The sequence below is a fragment of the Sander vitreus genome, chromosome 4 (genome assembly GCF_031162955.1).
Source record: "Sander vitreus isolate 19-12246 chromosome 4, sanVit1, whole genome shotgun sequence".
Taxonomy (NCBI): Eukaryota; Metazoa; Chordata; class Actinopteri; order Perciformes; family Percidae; genus Sander; species Sander vitreus.
In genome coordinates this window covers 29,293,613-29,313,502 of record NC_135858.1, presented here as the reverse complement: position 1 = coordinate 29,313,502, position 19,890 = coordinate 29,293,613, and the positions used below count along the sequence as shown (strand labels likewise).

General features: G+C 39.8%; 2 protein-coding genes across 3 annotated transcripts; both read left to right on the top strand.

Moving 5' to 3' along the window:
• Positions 1-1,547: 1,547 nt before the first annotated feature.
• LOC144517272 (deoxyribonuclease-1-like 1) lies at positions 1,548-6,602 on the top strand. The gene is made up of 9 exons (XM_078249281.1): positions 1,548-1,628; positions 2,130-2,224; positions 2,394-2,480; positions 3,525-3,625; positions 3,732-3,844; positions 4,960-5,117; positions 5,502-5,595; positions 5,697-5,768; positions 6,451-6,602. Exons 1-8 carry the CDS (start codon positions 1,548-1,550, stop codon positions 5,748-5,750), a joined length of 783 nt encoding a protein of 260 aa, XP_078105407.1. The 3' UTR covers positions 5,751-5,768; positions 6,451-6,602.
• Positions 6,603-8,781: 2,179 nt separating this feature from the next.
• LOC144517271 (deoxyribonuclease-1-like) lies at positions 8,782-19,401 on the top strand. 2 transcript variants are annotated; one of them, XM_078249279.1, is made up of 11 exons: positions 8,782-8,818; positions 9,194-9,246; positions 10,760-10,845; positions 10,952-11,046; positions 12,446-12,532; positions 13,510-13,622; positions 13,715-13,827; positions 15,807-15,961; positions 16,061-16,157; positions 16,255-16,351; positions 18,538-19,401. In XM_078249279.1, exons 3-11 carry the CDS (start codon positions 10,765-10,767, stop codon positions 18,624-18,626), a joined length of 927 nt encoding a protein of 308 aa, XP_078105405.1. In that variant the 5' UTR covers positions 8,782-8,818; positions 9,194-9,246; positions 10,760-10,764; the 3' UTR covers positions 18,627-19,401. The 2 variants fall into 2 exon arrangements, with proteins under 2 accessions (XP_078105405.1, XP_078105406.1); XM_078249280.1 differs by lacking the exon at positions 8,782-8,818 and adding an exon at positions 8,959-9,030.
• Positions 19,402-19,890: the final 489 nt, after the last annotated feature.

Sequence of the window (19,890 nt, the reverse complement as noted above, 5' to 3'; positions counted from 1 at the left end):
ATACGGTAACTTAGCCTACTTTGTTTGGATGTCTCGTGAGCTAAACCGAGTAACGTTATCACTGTCACTGTGTCACGAGCCAAAGCATTAAGAGATTGTTGTAGCAACAAACGTAATAATAGCCTAACAGTGCTGATCCATTTTTGCGACACGACTGAAGCGTGGTGTCGCGACGTCATACATCCATTGTTGATGCTCCACGCCCCTGACCGGCAGCTGATTGGATGAACGCGTGACGTGGGTCTGGCCAGCTTTTGGACGCACAGCATTTTTTCAAATGCAGCCCCGCCTTCCCAGAATGTTTTGCGTGCACGTTGATGTCGCTTGACGTCACCCTTAGGAATAGAGTGGAGAGCGGTGCGACAGAAGCGTCGCACGGACAAATGGATCACCAGCGTAGCTTAGATAGCGCATTTCACGAAACCCACGGACGCTTTACACAAGTAACATTACAGGGGGATAAGGGAAAAGAAAAGAAAAAGAAAATAGTAGGCCAACACAAACACGGAGTAAATGGAATGAAACGTCTGCACTAAATGGAAGGAGGACGTTATTTAATGTTGGCTACTGGCGTAGGCCTACAACTACATCGCGCATTTTAGTTGTAGTGCATAGTTTCTGCCGCCCCCATGAGGAATTCTAAGTAATGACAATAAAACTGTAGGCGCGTCCACATTATACAAAAAGTTACGCACTAAAGCTTTAAAGTTATTTTATGAATGAAATAGACATATTACATACCCGAGGGCCAATCCGGGGTGGGTTTTGAATCATTTACAATCCCGTAATTGAAAAACTGAAAATAATATCCATCTCGCAAATGTATCTGTCTCTGCAGTCATCTCAACCATCGAATACAGCAGCAGGAAATAATACTCACGGCTTTTTTTTTTTCCTGTGAAGAAATGTTTTGGTGTTGGTAAATTCTTAAAAAAAACAAAGCACCACTAAATGTTGCGTTAAAATGCGTAGTAACTCGCGTTACTGTGATTGTACTAGGTATACTATTACCGAAATGTAATCAGAGATGCGTTATATTACTGCGTTACAGCAAAAAGGAATACATTACTGTTATTGCGTTACACGTTACTCCCAACTCTGCCAGAGGATGAATCCCAATTACTTGTTGATGCCGTGATTTCTCCTGTAGTGCCACCATGAGGTTCACATTTGTATTTTTGAGTCAAATATGTCAACAACTATTAGGTGGATTGCCATGAAATTTGATTCAAATATTCATGTTCCCCTCAGGGACGAACAGTAGCATAAGTTTGGTAACCATCTTTCAGGTCAGATTTTAGTGTCCGTTACTTGTGAATGAGAATGTGAATGTTATGAACAAATATCTGATTTGCATCAGCCTGCGCTGTATTTTGTTATGAATGCTAATTGGCTCTATGCTAAATGCTGAACTAAGTTGGTGAACCTGCTAAACATTACACCTGCTAAGCATCAGCATGTTAGCATGCTAATGTTAGCATTTAGCTCACAGAGCTCCTAACAGGGATGTAGTCTTGTTTAAACCTCTGAAATGATTTTTAGTCAAAATGAAGATTGCAGCATTCAACGTCAAGAGACTGGGATGGATAAAAGTCAACAATGCCAACGTGAGGAACAATCTTATCAAGGTAACTCACTCTGCTGGACCAGTGTGATAGTTCACATAGGTTCATTCAGTATAACAATTTCATTTATTTCATATTTTTGTGATGCCCATACGGTGTGGAAATACAATGAAAGGAGCTGTTAATTATGTAACTCAGATTTATGATGATGACCACATTCAGTTTTAGACCTTTGTTTAGTATTTTACACTTAGTGACAGACATCAGGTCAGATTTGGTGGGACACCCACGGTTACAAACACATTATTAATTTGGTTTTAAATCTCGAATACTAGTGTTGATTATTTTCTATTGACATGTTGACACATTAAGAAAAGCTGTAGGAAATCAAATGAATGAGTTCCATTTAGCTTCTTCAGTTTAGGATCCACGTATTGTGCATTGGGCTTACTGTCACACTTGATTAGAAAAATAGCCATTGTAATTAACAGATGTGCTTTTCCTAACATGACAATTCATTGTGTTGTACATTTCGCTCTCTCTTCACTTCTCTGTTTCTTGCAGATTGTGTCTCGGTACAGTGTGGTGGTGCTACTGGAGGTGATAGATATGACCGGTAGGACCATGAATATGTTCCTTACAGAACTCAACAAGCACAGGTGAGTTCTCTACACATGGATAAATACACAATGATTCCTCTGGGATCTGTTTGGAAAGTATTTATCAAACCTATCAGAGTGCTCTAACTCAAAAATAGCTAAAAATCAAAAATAAGATTATAGAGAATAATGATGTAATGACCGTGTGAGTGTCATTGTTTTCTGACAGAAGTAACAGAAATCACCCGTACCTAATGGAATGCAGTGCATCTCTGGGACGAAGAACCTACAGGGAGAAGTTTGTCTACTTCTACAGGTATGATGTGAAAAATTCACTGCGAATGAAAACTGAGTACATAAGGCCGTGATAATGTAGAGCGAGCCAGTCATTCACATGGGGGTCCTGCATGCATCATCCAGTCGGGGTTCTAATTCACAAAAATTACCAGCTAGCTCTACATTATCCTGCTTATTACACGACTACTCATACAGAGGTTATCTGTAAACGCAGTAAAAAAATAAATAATTCCGCAATGTTAAATATCGCTTTTAGCTTTGTAAATATCTAATGTTAGCAAAAGGGAAATATAAATAAATTATACAAATATAACTTTTCATCCATTCACACAACATTCACTACACTTTCAAATGAGGCCACGGCCATTTAGGAGACAGGAAGTGTGTACTGTTTCATACGCCTCTTGTATTCTACCTTAAGCTATAGAGTATCTCTAGTTCTTAAACTTAATAACGGTCTGTTATAAAGAAATAACAGACCGTGGAATGCCGTGATTGACCAATCATAGTTACGTTTTTACCTAGGCCGTGTAATAAGTGTCACTAACGTCTGACAAATTAACAGATCACTTCTGCCAAGGCTGCACAATCCTCTAAATCTCTTAATTTAGTAAAACATTTAAAAGAAATAAAATCTTTAGAAAAATGTAATCCGCCCCTGGATTTGCATCAGAATGGATGAAGAGTGCAAAACTGTGAGTTAAGAGTTACACCCATTTAAATTTGATCGTGTTGCTGTGAGCCACCAAGAGGTGAAATGCCGTTACATTGTTCACATGTGCATGTGTCTCAAATAAACCACGTGCACATGAATTTGGTAACTGATAAGAGAAAGCCCAAAATCAAATATTCACATCCAAAAATGTTTTGTAAATTCTGTTTTTTTTAAGGGGGATTAGTATTCTGATGAGCATCTTTCTACATGTCAGGAGTTATGAGCCAAAACATGAAATTCTTTAGGAATGATGACATAGTGGTGCTATTGGATTGGTGTGTGTGTGTGTGTGTGTGTGTGTGTGTGTGTGTGTGTGTGTGTGTGTGTGTGTGTGTGTGTGTCTCACAGAGGGGATGAGGTGAATATGATCAAGTCCTACCAGTACGAAGAAAAAACGGACGTGTTCGCCAGAGAACCTTACATCCTGCAGTTTGAGTGCCCAAATACAGGTGTGTGTGTGTGTGTGTGTGTGTGTGTGTGTGTGTGTGTGTGTGTGTGTGTGTGTGTGTGTGTGTGTGTGTGTGTGTTTCTTACTAGGTGTGTTTGTGCTTACAGTTGTGAAGAATCTGGTGCTGATCCCAGTCCACACCAAACCAGTGGATGCAGAGGCAGAGCTGAATGCTCTGCATGATGTGGTCACTGCTGTGAAGAGAAGATGGAGAAATTATGTGGGTTGGAAATGTATAACGTATGTAATGTATGTTCACAAATAGTATTTGATTGGTTTGAGTGCAATTTGCGAGAGGTGGCCATTTTTACAGTTAACAATAACCTCTTTTTTTTTTAACTGTACATGATGTCAAAAAGATTTACTCTTTTGGCCACTTCAGGGCAGCGGAACAAGCTGTGAACACAACATTGGCTTATTATCGACTTATCATTTTTTATTTAACCTTTATTTATCCAGGTAAGTCGATTGAGAACAACTTTTGCATTTGCAACGACGACCTGTCACACACAGTTCCACATTCATACCTGGAAGCTGCCCAGTACAACCACAGTCTGATCTGTTGGCCACTGAGCACCTCCACTGGAGCGGTTGGGGTTAAGGGCCTTGCTCAAGGGCACCTCAGTGGTGGTAATGAGGGAGAGACAAACGCTGCTCTTTCACTTTCCCCACCCAGATTTTATCCTGACGGTCTGGGGATTGAACCGGCAACCTCCCTGTCACAAGCTTGTTTCTTTAACCTTTAGTCATATTCTTAGTCGTATTTAAATATAATATGGTAAACAGTTTCTACTTCCAGCATTTACAGAGCAACATTATTTACGAGTCTTTGTGTTGATGAATGTCATTCTCTCTCTCTCTCTCTCTTTTTGTTGTTTTTGCTCTCCACCAACTCCTGAGGGAAATATCTGTCTCTTTAGCTGCTAAATGCTCAACTCTGTTCACCAGCTATTCTCTAAACAATCGAAAACAATGCTATAAGAGCGCTGAAAGTGAACCTGAACAATAAAGTTGTTTTGAACCAAAACAATAATATGAGACGCTGGTTAAAGCTCTATAGAGCTGAGGGGAACTGCAGCTATGGGGGAAGGTGAGACTACTCGGCTGTGGGTATTTACTGGAAACAGTAGCCTACTACTGCAGTTCTGCTACATACTGAGCTACAGAACAAATCAGTACTAAATCATTCTTGTTCAATTTTGCTGAAGACTTTAGTTCTCACCTCTGTGTGGATAATATGCATTGCTTAAGGTCCAATATTATTACCTATTTTTATAGGACTTACACACAGCTGGTTGGTTGTTACTGATATATTATGTTGTTTTTGTTCTGCAGAACATTATGATTTTGGGGGACTTTAACGCAGATGGACGTTATCTTTCCGATGAACAGAAGAGAAGGATCCGCATCCACTCTGCCTACTACTATTATTGGCTGATAGGTGATGATGTCGACACCACGACGAGCAACTCTAATGATCACACCTACGACAGGTATCATCACATCATGTTTTGTAGTTTTAATGTTGAGGAAATACAGTCAGTTTTGCTAGAATGTCAGCCTCCACGACAAACACAGTGGATGAGACAGGCCAACTGTCTTCATGGGGACCATTCATTTGGTAGAAAGTAGTACTTAATAGTTTTATATTGTGAATGCCGAACACAATTCCTTGTACCTCCATGGCTCCACATCTGCATGGCTACATACCACTAGAGGTAGCCTACAGTGTAAATGAATAAAACAATTTTTGCTTGAACTTACCTTTTACTGGAGGAGGTTCTAAGAAGAACAGGTTTTGTCTGCATGTTAAAACACTGTGTAAATGTTTTTCACGTGGACAAATAAATGGCTGATTGAGCATTTTCTGCCGACAGGATTGTGGTGTATCATAAGATGCATGAAGCGGTCGTCCCTAACTCAGCTCAACCATTCAACTTCCAGAGAGCTTACCGCCTGTCTGATGCCAATGTAAGACTGTTTTAGTCCGAGATCAGTTTAGAAAACTTTTATACGATAAAGTTCTTCAACATGTTGATCTTCAAAAAGATTTATGACTGGTTTTCTTCCAGGCGGCAGCCATCAGTGACCACTACCCTGTGGAGGTGGAGCTTCGGAAGAATTAACATCACCAAAGGAGAAAGGTACACATTTTTACTTGTTTTACTGACACTGTGTCAGTAATGTAATGCTGTGATACAGAAATGTAGTGGAATAAAACATACAATATTTCCGAGACGACCACCATTCAACTCGAAAAAAGTCATATAACCATTCCAATGACTCCGAAGCTGTTCAGTTAAGGTAAATTGAGCTAAAAAAAACTGCATAGTTCCCCTTTAAACACAGTACCAGTACTCTACTGCATATTGGGGAATTATGATGCTCTGCTGTCAGCCACGTTGTCTGATTTCAGAATCAGGTTTATTGCTAAGTAGATTTTCACATACGTACAAGGAATTTGCCTTGGTGTTTTGGTGCATAACAATACACATAGTAAGAGGAAATAAAAGATAAAAGCAAGTACTGCAAACAGTCAAGAGACATAAACTAACACAAATTGACATTAAAAAACATGATAAAAAAAATATATATATATATAGCTACAATATATTTTTTTAAACAAAGAGGTGAACCTTTTTTTGTGGGATTGTGCAAGTAAATCGTTTTTCATCAATTTACTTTAAAACGGTGAAATCAAACCAATAGAGTTTTTAATGATGAATGCTGAAAGCTGATGTTGACTGATATCAAGAACTTCTTCTGTCTCAACTCCATATCCTGTTTCCTGTTTGTGTCCCTTGTTTGTACATGAACCTCTAACAGGACGTTTGAAGAAGAAGAAGGATGTCCCGATGGCTCATCACAAATTATAGATGCGTGCCAGAGCTTATTTACACATATGATATCATTACGTATTTACTTACAATGCTTATGACTTAAGCTTTATGTTATCTGAAATAAACAAATCACGAAACTATTTTTTTGTGCTCTCTTTGTCATTGAAATGTTCACACATATTTCAAACATATATGTATATTGAAAAACATAATTTTACATAGTTATAAAAGTGTAGAATGCTAGCTAAATCTGGATCATTTAGCTCAACATTTTTCAACCCTGTAGCCTATGGTCTAATAGAGAGGCGACGTCCCTCTTTCCGGTCGACCCCAAAAATGGGGGTCAACCTAGGGCAAATTGCAACAGAAGCAACCTCCACTGATTTTGTATCCTTAATATGTCCTGAGTAAGGGGGAAAAAAGCCCCGAAGAATCCCATTAGGGGAAAGTTTTGAAAAAGACCCAAATATAGCCTATTCATACGCCTATTCATTCATTTTCTCACGTGAATAGGGTAAAGATTTTAACCTTTAGATATCACCACGAAACTTACTGAGTTGATTATTTACATCAAGACAAACAAAAAATGTATTACAAGTCTTTTGAAATAGTTTGTTTACATGGGCAAACGGTGCATAATCTACTTACGTATGTGCTAATTTGCATAAATACCACAACGGATCTAAACATTGGGTATAGCCAGGTGAAAATGTCTTGTTGAATCTTGTTGACATATAACAGTAAAAGACTTAAAGTCTGAATGGAACCCATTTAGGCTACCCATGAGCATTAATACATAGAGGAGGGAAGAAGTACTTTAAACCAGCGTTTATTAATTATTATTGCAGAGATGGAGTTTGGGGGCTGGGTCCGTGGGACTGTTTCTGGGGGATGAGTCTGAGGGAAGAACAGGAGACAAGGGTAAGGAGAGTGCAGAAGACAAAAGGTAGGTCCTGTTCCCCATCTCTGCAATAATAATTAATATATGTTTCCCTCCATTTACGGAAACCCCACTTTCAAGGCCATCTTTGAACCTGATTTCCACTGGTCCTAATTTACGGAATCCTGTGAACATGACCCCTCTTACTTGATTGGATTTCCTGCATGAAATCAGGACATGCTCCACTGTCTCCTTTTCCTCACACAGACTACAGGGCCCCGTTGGGTGTTTTCCTATTATAAAAAGTGTACTGATCTACTACTACTACTGTGACTGTTACGGCCACAGCAAACAAGCACAACAACCCCCCGCCTAAACTAAAGAGTAGTGACTAACTAACAGAAACAAAAACCACGAAAACTAGACTACCAGACCTCCATCCTCAAAGCAATGAAACACAAAAGAAGATAACAGAAAACAACAGAAGACAACGGTGATCAGAGCTGCTTCAGTCTCAGAGAGAGAGACTTCTGTCTCCCAGCCTTTTACATCCAGGGGCGGGGCCACCCTCAGTCAGATATCAGGAACACCTGAGATGAACAGAGGAAAAAAAAGAGCAGGGCAGTGAGCGCGTAACAGTGACCAATTCTCAATTTACTGATAATGTACAGTACTTGCTCTTTTCGGTTAGCTACCACTGTTTCTCACTCCTGCTACTTTATTTTATATTGCATGCAAGTGTCTCCCTTTTTTCCACTATCCCAATAGTGTTTGGATATTTCAATCCATGCTATAACACAAGGTTCTTATGTGTAAGTGTATTTTTTATAGCACCTTTCACAGATAAAAATCGCAACGTGCTTCACAATGAGATGTAATACAATACAACAAATAAAAATACAAGTACATTTAAATACAAATAGAACACATAACAAACAACCGTAAAGACCTCTCTGCTAACTAAAAGCCTGCTTGAATAGCAGCGTCTTCAATTGCTTTTTAAAAGATTCGACAGAATTCACACAACGTAGAAAGGGAGGAAAGTCATTCCACAGCCTAGGAGCCACTGATTGGAATGAATGATCGATCCCCTCTAGTAGCTAATATAAACTATAACTATATAAACTAATAGCCTCTGACCTAATGACCTCAGACTACGGGGTGGGAGTATGAAGCTGTATCAAGTCAGAGATGTAGGGAGGAACTATACTGGACTGGTAACCAGTGAAGTGCTGCTAAAACAGGTGACGGTGTGTGCTCTTTTGTTAATGTGAGGCATGTTTAAGTATGGCTGCGGGCACAAAACTCCTCCCAAAGAGAGTTTTTTTTTTTCTTCATCTCTTTACTCTCGAGTAGTGTCTGTAGCCTACCACCTGTACCTGCGACCAGAGGGGCGGAGGGGGGAGCATAACCTGAGGGCAGACCGCGCCCACCTAAAAAACATCCCATTGTGCAAGCAGGAACAAATGAGGAAGTAAGTATTGCTGACGGATACATCGTTATTTTAATGAATATGCGATGTGAACACATCGCAAAAGACTGCCTGCGCCTGAGAAGCGATGAATAATGATACATTTCATTTAATGGCAAAGTGGGGATTTTCTTTTCTTACTTTTTAAGATTAAAAGGTTAATATATTAGCTACGTCCTTGGGCGTCTTCCGTGTTTCGGTTTTAAACGTCTTTGGTAATAGTTTGCATACTATGTGTGTGTGTGTGTGTGTGTGTGTGTGTGTGTGTGTGTGTGTGTGTGTGTGTGTGTGTGTGTGTGTGTGTGTGCGCGCGCGCGCGCTTTGTGGCCAACACAGAGACACACTTCCTGTCAAACACATCTTATCTGTTTTCTGCAGAGTGCCGTCTGTTTGAAGAGTCAGTAGCAACTTTGCGTGTTCCCACCAAACCGGTGAGTTAATCTTGTTTGTTTTTGTTTAACTTTTTATGGACTAAAACCCCCTCTAAAGTAAAGCACTGGAACTCATGCTCTTACTAAAACCTGAATACTAAAGTCTGTCTTAAACTTAAAATGTCCAAAATGAAACTAAACTGCTGTTTGTGGTTTTTACAGTCACTGATGACACCACAGCAACATTAACGTTGATGCAATTTGTCCTATAACATAATGTATATTGTGTAATGTGTAACATTAAATGAATGTGTAACGGTAACATATGAAGCATTTAGATTGTGGGAGTCCTGACAGTTAAAATAGTTGCATGTTTTTGTGTGTGCATTTTAGGGCTGGGCAATATATCAATGTTATATTGATATCGTTATATGAGACTGGATATCGTCTTAGATTTTGGATATCGTAATATGACACAATATGGTTTTAATGGCTGGATTACAGTAAAGTTTGAACTTACCAGACAGTTCTAGCTTTTCTATTATTTGCCTTTACCCACTTAGTTATTATATACACATTAATGATGATTATTTATCAAAAATCTCATTGTGTAAATATTTCTTTGTAAGCACCAATTGTCAACCCTACTATATCGCCGCAATATCGATATTGAGGTATTTGGTCAACAATATCGTGATATTAGATTTTTTCCATATCGCCCAGCTCTAGTGTATTTTATGCATAGCAGGCCTACTTGTACTTTACTCGAGTATTTCTATTTTACTCTTCACACTTCTACTCTACATATCAGAGGGAAATATTGTTATTTTACTGCACTACTACTGTAGTTAGGCTACTTGACATCTGAAGACATTTTGTACAAAACATGTCATCATCTTATACAATATGACCCATTATTATAGATAAAAAAAATAGTTAGAAATTTAACTAAAGCTCAACTACCTCCAACATTAAAATGCTGCTTATGTTATAATGAAATAATCCTATGATGTAACATATAATATAAACCTCTGAAATGTGCCACTCTGAATTAATACGTTTACTTGTGATTTTACATTTAAGTGAGAACATTTTGTTGCTCTTTTGTTGATCTACTCATCCAGGATGATAGTCCTTGATAACATGGGAATTACATTTTCGAGACCCGTCACACCCCCACTGCAGACAGAGATATTCCTGAGTTCTATTCACCCTTGTTGTTACTCAGACGTCTTAAATACACAAGCCCAAAACCCATTGTTTTAGCCATGATGTAACAGTATGAAACCTTGCTCTGAATGTTGATCTTCAGAGAGAATTCTACAGCCGTCTTGTGGACTTCTGTCTGCGCTGAGCAGTGAATAAACCTCATCTGAACCAGTGCAAATTTGGACCTGAAAGAATATTTTCTTCCACGCCAACCACGGTGTTTTCGCCCTCCTGCTGTTCTTTTCTCCAGAGCTTATTTCTTGGTTTCACACATTTCATTTACTGCAATTTCTGCTCCACATTTATTTTCTGTCCCTACTTATTTCATTCATTCGTCCTCTAAAACGTTTGCAATCATCTGAAGTCAAAATGAAGATCGCAGCCTTCAATGCCAAAAACCTGGGAATGAAAAAGGTCACAGACAAGCTGGTCGTTAAACACCTTACCGAGGTAACTCCTTCATTCAGATTTTATCCAGAGAATACGGGTGATAATAACAACATAAAGTACAGTATGTTTTATTTTAACATGTTGACTGTGGATGTGTTTCCTGTAGATCATGTCTCGGTACAGTGTGGTGATGATACTGGAGGTGATGGATAAGAGCGGTAAAGCCATGGAGAAGTTACTGAAAGAACTCAACAACAACAGGTGAGTTAAATGTCTTACATGTCAGTCCCTCTAGAAAAACGTGATTATGCGATCGCAGAATTCAATGCATAATCAGCCAAAGTCCGCATATTTATGCGGGGGCCGCATTTTTTCAAATACGCCGCACTTTCGCCGCATTAATTTCCGATTTCCGCGCAAAATATGCGGGGCTTGCATGATTTCATAATCCCCGCATTTCCGTTGCAAAAAAGTCACATATATCTTAGTAGAAAGCTGAAAAATGTTGCGTTTACTTCACACAAGAGCAGCCATTTTCCCCTGTTGCCATGGGAATGTTATGAAGTGACGTAATTACGCGACGTGAACATCATCGAAAAGCTGTAAACCCCACGATGAAGCCATGATGAAACCGCAGTTTTTGCAAGTTCCCGCAATTTTTGCAAGTTCCCGCAATAAAAACATCGCATAAAATGGCATAAATATCCCGCATATTCCATCGCATTTTTTAAGAAAACGTGCCGCATAATCAAGGTTTTTTGCTCGCAACAATCACAAAAAAACTCTGCATTTTTCCGGAAGGACTGACATGTAACACAATTCAACTGGGAGAGACTTCATTTAAAAGTGAAATAAGTTTAAAGTAACTAGTAAGTTTAGTGCGTAACTTTGGTTATATTAATGGACGTCTGTTACAAGCCATTGCCAAATCTGTATTTCTCAGTATGGCTATGTTCAGAAGATTGTGTCGTCCGGCAACTTTCGCACACAGAAACTCGAGTGAAGATAATTACCTCTTCTGAAGAGTCCATCATGTGTTTTTCGATCCTCAGTGTCCTCCTTGGCTACTAGCAACTGCGTGGGGGAGGGGTGGGGGTGGTGCGCTGTAACAGAAGGCTTGTATCATGTGAATGCGCCGACAGTTTTGGTGTCATTACTTAGAATTCCTCATGGGGGAGACAGAAACTACTCACTATAGCTTTATAAACATGGTTCATGATAGGTTGATATGTTGCCTGAAATGACAACTGACAGCAGCATAGAGTAGAACAAATTTAAAGTTTGAATGCAACAACACGATAGCTCACAGAGATTGTGGCAAAATCTGGTGGGTGCCCACATTCAGCTGATGACAATGCAGCTGATTAGGTTGGAAGAGAGAGGAATGTGAAACATAGAAGTCTTCCTGAATTAACTTATGCTGAGCTTCATTTCCTTCTCCTACAATTCAATTTTTACCAACTCAGAATATTATAATTGAGCATGTTAAGCATCTAAAAGTGCAGTCGATTTGTTTAAAAGAAGTTGACGGACAGCATTAAGCAACTACAGCCCCCAAAGAACTTACTGATGATTTAGCTAGGCCTACTCTTAGCATCACACCTGAGACACTAGCAAACTTCTTGTAACTTAACTTTTATGATGTTTCTGTTTCCCTCAGCTCCAACAGAGACCGTCCTTACTCCATGAAGGCCAGCGGCCAGCTAGGACGAGACACCTACAAGGAGCGCTTTGTTTGTTTCTACAGGTAAGACAGCTTAGGTGAACCATCACTCTCAAATTAAAGCTATTATGAATTGTTGTGATGGAAATATATGGGTTTAACATGCAGTTTGTGGTACATGTAGCTTGCAGAATCAGAAAGAGGTTCATGTAGCACCATAGACTGTAAAAGGAATGGCCGTAGCAGCAGTGACGTCACTCATTGGTTTGCGGACTGCTGTTTTTATGCTTTGAGTTTGGCATTTTGGCCATTGCCATCAATGTTTTTTGAACCCTACTGAAGCAAGATTTACCGGCAGGTAAACGCAGACCTCTAGGTACTGGTGCCATTCACCTGCATGTACGGCAGTACAGACAATCTGCAAACTTTTCCTTAAGTTACCAGCTAATGCTAGTGGTAGCTAGCTAGGTCAGTTGGCAGAACCCTGAACAAGAGGTTTTTAGGTGACCAAAACTTTCCAATTCACTTTGATGAAGTGAAAACACACAGTGAGAGGATCAAAGTTTGAGATGAAAACATGGACAACACCCCAAAACAAGTTCAGGTCTATTTTAATGCCCACCGTGCCATGGTTAGCATTGCTAAGCCTCTGTCCTGATTGACAGGTTGATGTGTAGCCACACCCCTAAAGCATGCCTGCTTTATTGTCTATTTTAAAATAAATAGGACCATAATTTACTAAATGGACATCATGCTGTATTGAAGAAGACTTGAAACTAGCCATTGAGGCCATAAACTCGTTATGAAAATGTTTACTGAGGTAATAAATTAAGTGAGAAGTAGGATCATTTCCCCTTAGACTTCTATAGAAACAGACTTCTTTTTGGAGCCAGTGGAGTCGCCCTCTGCTGGAAATTAGATAGAATGCAGGTTGAAGGAGTTCCAGCCTTGGCTTCACTTTTCAGACCTGGAATCTTTGTCCATTATTTTTACAGTCCACGTGTAGCATGCATATAAACACATCAATGTATTATGTGTGTGTTTATATGTGTGTGTCTCAGAGAGGCTGATGTGACACTGGAAGATTGTTACCAGTATGAAGATAATCAAGTTGGAGATTTGGACGCCTTCGCCAGAGAGCCCTTCGTCCTGCGCTTCAGTTGTCCATCTACAGGTATGTGTTACATACTGTATGTTTCTGTAAGTATTATGTACTTTTAGTCTAAATGTGTCTAAATGTCTGTCTACTGTACCGGTGTATTTCAGTGGTGAAAGACCTGGTTCTGATCCCAGTCCACACCAAACCAGACGACTCGCTGAAGGAGCTGGACGAGCTGCATGATGTGGTCGATGCTATCAGGAAGAAGTGGAGAACTGATGTAGGTTTGATTGCCTGACTCTGTTAGAAAGTGCCACATAAATGCAAATATGTGAGAACGTTGCCTTCCTAACTCTGAAATTTACTGCCTGACACAGAGGTCCTCTTATTCCAACTGAACAGAACAATTTTTAGCCCCCGGTGTCATGTGTTGCAGCAAACATTGTCTTCATGTTGATTTTGAAGTTATTTGGGTGAGTGAAATAATCCATAGGCCAGGATATTGTAATACACTATTGTTTGGTCCAGAATTTACAATTAGTTATTGAACCTTAGTTCCTATGAGACAGAGGTGTTTTCTTTCTTTAATGTTCTGCTCTCTGACAGTTCAGCCTTTAATCAGTCTATGGCTGTTTTATATCAAGGAATGATCACAGATACTGTATGTCAATGCTGCTCTGGGTCTGATGGAAGAAAAGAAAAGACTGTTTAGTTTAATTTGTCTTTAATGTCTTTACGACTGAAGACACAATAATGCATCAAGAATATGATTAAGTTTTTTTACTTTACTTACACTTCCTGAATTTCCAAATTTGTTATATTGAGCCTAAGTTATTTGGATTTGGTAAACCACAGTCACATTCTACTTGTCAGAGGTGGAATGTAACTAAGTACATGTACTCAAGTACTTCATCTGCAGAATTTCATCACCCAGAAATCAACCATCAATTGTGCGAGCAGCTCCTAACGACTCATAATTACATTTCTTGTTAGGCGCCGACCTCTCTTGGTCGTAGCATTATCGCGAGAGCAAACAAGGAAGTGACAAAGAATTGGAGCGCCAAATACGGCGTAAGGAGGCAGGTTTGGGTGGTGGGTCAAACAAATCAGGGATGCACCGAATCCGGCTTCGGCCAAATATTGGGCTTTTTGACGGGGTTCGGTTTCTGCCGAACCTTAGAATTTTTTTCCACCGAACTGAACCCTAAGCTTGCACTATGCCCGCTACGTTGGTCGACGTAATGACGCCGCCGTTGATTACGGGAAGGTCTTTACGTAGGTGGACCGTTCAATGCTGTGAGAAAGTGAAAATGGAACTCGTGAGCAGACAAAGTGTTGTTTGGCAGTACTTTCAGTCAAAAGAAGTCAAGTCGAGCTACATGTTCAATTTGCAATGCCGATTTGTCTCGTGGTGGCGAGGACCCTAAACAATACACAACATCACCGCTGTTAAAACATTTGCGTACGAAAAATCCGAAAGAATACGAGTGGTGCATGAAGGAATCTACAGACGGCAGCCAAAATGCAGCAACTTCAGGTACATTACATACATTAATGTGTTTACTGTGTTAATGGACTGAGGATGGGAGTAGGATTCGGTATTCGGTTTTGGATTCGGCAGAATCTTAACCAGTGGATTTGGTATTCGGCCAAACCCCAAAAATCTTTATTCGGTGCATCCCTAAAACAAATACATGACCATCGCTCAGGAAACCAGGGTACTTATTTTAAGCCAATCCCTGATGTTTTACTAACCCTAGCCAAAGATTAATTTCCACATTTCAAGCGGCGCCAATGGTGTCTTCTAAATGGGCGTGACCTCGTATGAAATTGTAGTGAACATCATGTGGATGGATCGTAGACTGTAGGGAGTGATAAACAGTTATATGTACTTCACTTTTGTATTTTTATTTTCTGGAACGTTATACTTCTACTCCACTACATCTCGGAGGAAAGTATTGTACTTTTTACTCCACAAATTTATTTAACACTTTGATGAACTAGAAAATTGAAATGCTCTTAAATGTATTCATAACAGAATAATATAATAATATGTTCTATAACAATATAACACTTTGAAAGGAGTACTTTTTCACTGTGGATACATTTTGCTGGTAATACCTTTTTTATACTTTTAATAAATAAGTAATAGGTCAACTTTAGTTATAGGCGTCTTTAGAACAACTGTATTGTTACATCTTTGGATACCTACAGTATGATTAATGTGAAGTTTGGGTTGTGTTGTTAATTCTTTTGCAGAACATTATGATTTTGGGGGACTTTAATGCAGATGGCCGTTATCTCTCCAAGAAGAAGAAGGACAAGATCCGCATCTCCTCTGCTCCCTATCATTGGCTGATAGCCGACGATGTCGACACAACCTCTAGTAACTGTAATGACAACACCTACGACAGGTAATGCACGTCTCAGTGCTACAGTATCTAAGCAGATTTTTTTTTTTTTTTTGCCTGTTTAATATTTTTAAAAGATTGTGATGCACTTCCTGCCAACAGGATTGTGGTGTACGGCCAGAGCATGCTGGACACCATTGTCCCCGGCTCGGCCAAGGCCTTCAACTTCCAGACAGAGTTCAAGCTGACGGATGAAGAAGTGAGACTACTGTTTGTGTTCAACTGATTGACAGCTTACTGTATTTTAAAGGAGAACACTAATATTGTCACTATTTAAACTGTTTTTGGTTTCCCAGGCTCTGAGTATCAGCGACCACTACCCTGTGGAGGTGGAGCTGAAGACCAGTCAGAAACAGGAAGCACCGGGACAAAGGAAGACGGCTCAGAAGAAAGGTATTTTGATTTATTGACATCAGTGACACATACTGTATATATACTGTATTTATGCTTTAGAGTAGAACGCAAAGATCAATTCAATTTGATCAATCACAATCTTGAATTATTTGTTTTAGCGCATGTGGCCGTGAAAAAAACCCTAGGTGTTTCAAGTATTGGGGACATAGCATCTAGAGCGCGAGTGTGCGGGAGGATTTTAGATGGAGCGCAGAGCTCAGTTAAAAATGTTGGAGCGTCGCCTCCCCCCCCCTGCTCCAAAATTTGCTCCAGTAGCACTCGCACCATGAGTTTAAAGCATGCCCGAGTCCGTCTCTGTGTTACTGCAGCACCGTACATGCAAATGAACAGCGCCCGCCCTCCCTCTCCATGCCACCATGGCACCGTTCATCTGATTAATACTATGCAGCTTATTATTCTTTTTTTTGGAGCGATTTGAATAGGGAAATCTGAGTTGAGCGTGGAGTGATATTGAGCAGAGCGGCCTTTTAAGCGGAAATTCTCACCGCACGACTCCGCTCACATGCTCTGATTGGGAAATGCTCTGTGAGAGCCGTGTGGAGGCAATTTCAGCCCGCTGTTTTTCAGTATTTCGAGTACAGCAGGTCCCAGAACAGCGTGTCCCAGAGCGACACCGCATGCGTATTTTGTAACGTTGCCTCGTATAGCATCTGGCTCATTTTTCTGTAGTTTTTGTAACGTTATCGTCTGCTGCAGGGTCATTTGAAGCAGTGGTAGCTTCAGGGGCAGGCTTACGAAAACACCGAAAGAGTGTAGTTTGAGTTCGCTTTCATTTTATATCTCCTGTAGTCCTATAGTTATTCACATTAGTTCAGTTCACATTTGCGCAGTGAATGACCGCCAAGCAACTGTTGTTGTTACTACACGACTCGCAACACAGACGGGGTGAATTTATGAAGTGTAAAAGTTCTGTCACAAAACAATCATCGTTCCTGTATCCTCGGGCTTTTGTAAGTGGATATACGGAAAATACTTGACCTTTCCTTTCCTAGTGGGTATACAGCGTATACCTGCATATCGCGTAGACTACACCACTGCTTTAAAGTATCAAAAGTAAAAGCACCCGTCCTGCAGAAGAATATATCTTCTATGACTAATAAGTTGTAGTTGCTGGAGGTAGAGCTAGTTTTAACTACTTTTATACAGAGTTAGCTAGTTTAGTCCAGGGGTTCCCAACCTAGGAGTCTGGCCCCTCCAAAGGGTCACCAGATTAATCTCAGGGGTCGTGACATGATAAATGGGAGAGAGAAAAAGAAGAAAAACAAAATTCTGAAACACAAATTTCAAATATTGTGAAATATTGATCCGCTTTGCGTATGAACTCCGGAGATTGTCCGAAGTTTCTCTTTCACACATGTAGCACACAACAATAAATTGTCCATGATGCGTTCTCATTACTGAAAATTTCCTGTTGTCACAATCTGTACAATGGAGCTTAAATGGTCTCTCCTGTCCTAGTCTACGTCCTTCGCGTTCCACTTCAGGGATTGCTCCGGCGCTGCAGGAAATTCCGCCGGATGCATGTCTTTTCCGTTTCCTTCCGCTTTCTTTGTGTTGGAATTTGGAAATTTGGTGGATTTCTGAGGACTATGGTTAACTGCTCCTCAGATCTCTGCAGGGTAAATCCAGACAGCTAGCTAATCTGTCCAATCGGAGTTTTCTCTCATAAGGCTATTTTGCAGCGGCTCTGTGCCGAGTTTAGCACCACCCATGACGATTCTGATTGGTTTAAAGAAATGTCATTAAACCCGAGCACGTTTTCATCCCATCCCCGAATGCTATGTGGAGTAGCCAGACCCTCCTTCAGCGCGCTTTGGAGGAGAGTCTGGCAAAGCGAGACTACTCCTGTCCATACTGGCTGCTTAAGCAATTTCTATAAAAGTGATGGAAGACAAAATCCACAGTTCTCTTTTTGTGGAAAGATGAATTCCAAAAAGTTACGACGCTAAGAAGAAGCTAATTAATAGCTTCAGCAGAGTTACAGTCACAGTGTTTCTAGTATATGAAATGTCCTGTTTTTGTTGCTATCGTGACAGCTCAACATAAAAATATTGTTTCAACACTGACTGGAAAAAAAGTGTGAACCAATCCTTTTTAATATATGTTTTACTGGGTCAACCACACATTTCAGATTTATTCTGTTAATGTATATTGAACACTAACAGGAAAACAGAAGAAGGAGACTACTAGAGCAAAAAGGAAGAGTGGACCGTCATCAGACACACCAGCCAAGACAAGACGTTCAAACAAATGACAAACCAACACACTTTAAAGATCTTTCATCGATCAATCATTTCACAGTCGTGTTATTAGAATCTGTCACTTTGATTGACCAGGACAGGGCTTCACTAGAAGCGTGTTACACCACTATCTTTAGGACTTACATAAAAATACAAAAAGTTGACAGATTACAGAAGATTACCAGGAATCTCAGGAATTTTATTTATTTATTACTTACTTTGTTACTTTTTGTACACATGACCAGCTTTTAATTGGCTGGACTCTGGAATGTCTTGATGAACTGCAAAAAGCTTGTTTTACTGTTCAGGTTTCCCTTATGTGTAAAAGTGAAAGCCCTCAAAAATGTGTTTTCTTTGTTCGCTCAGATGTTTGAGCTTCACTGTGCACAATCATTTATCTGCAGATTTAGATTTTGTGACGTGGAAACTTGAAACTTCGACATCACAAACTGTGATTGACTTTACAGTGAAATAGGAGACCTCTTGTGTCCAGAGTTTAAAATATATAAAATGAAATTATATATATATATTGAAAATCAGTTTTGTTAATGAGGGATAAGTATATTTAAGTGTAATATATTTTAACAAGGTAATTGAATTATTTTGTGGAAAAAATCTGACACAATTGGTATTCAAAGCAGATTATTTTTTTATTTCTTTACAACCTTACCAAATAATTCTGCAAGTCTTTCTGAAGATGTATGCAAATGTGCTAAAAATGTACTGTACTGTATATCTTTGACAAAAACGGCTGAATTTGCCAAAAAAAATATATAAGTACTGTATCAACTGAAAGTCTGTGTACTTGTGTTTCCCGAGCTTTCAACTGCATCTCACAGTCTTCATCAGCAGACAGAGTTTGATCAGTTGATCAGTATTTATGCTCTGACGCCGTACAGAGTGACATCCTGGATATTATGATGGGGTCCTTGCCCCCCCTTTCCTCTTACACTCATGCTGTCAAGGCTAGTGTTAAAGGAAATAGAAGAAATGTTTGGATCACATGACTACTTGTATGTGAAAGAGGTCAACTGTAGTGATGAGCCCCACAGATAACCAACTCTTCTTACCCTCTAGTACGAACCACAGGAGCATTTCATAAATGATCGGCCCTAGCGGTGGCAGAAAATACAACCCACAGGAGCGTGTTCCGTCCTCATGTCTAAACCAGAGAACATAACGGTCGCGGTTTTAAACGTGACGTTAACGATATGAAACGAAGCACCAAAACTACATAGTTATGTTTAGAAAAAGATTGTGGTTTGGATTCAAATCAGA

Excerpts from the sequence above, each read along its gene's own strand:
- LOC144517271 (XM_078249279.1), top strand. The coding sequence starts at position 10,765 with ATGAAGATCGCAGCCTTCAATGCCAAAAACCTGGGAATGAAAAAGGTC. Across the intron at positions 10,846-10,951 it reads TCGTTAAACACCTTACCGAG|ATCATGTCTCGGTACAGTGT; the intron begins GTAACTCCTTCA and ends TGTTTCCTGTAG. Across the intron at positions 12,533-13,509 it reads CGCTTTGTTTGTTTCTACAG|AGAGGCTGATGTGACACTGG; the intron begins GTAAGACAGCTT and ends TGTGTGTCTCAG.
- LOC144517272 (XM_078249281.1), top strand. The coding sequence starts at position 1,548 with ATGAAGATTGCAGCATTCAACGTCAAGAGACTGGGATGGATAAAAGTC. Across the intron at positions 3,626-3,731 it reads GTTTGAGTGCCCAAATACAG|TTGTGAAGAATCTGGTGCTG; the intron begins GTGTGTGTGTGT and ends TTGTGCTTACAG. Across the intron at positions 5,118-5,501 it reads AATGATCACACCTACGACAG|GATTGTGGTGTATCATAAGA; the intron begins GTATCATCACAT and ends TTCTGCCGACAG.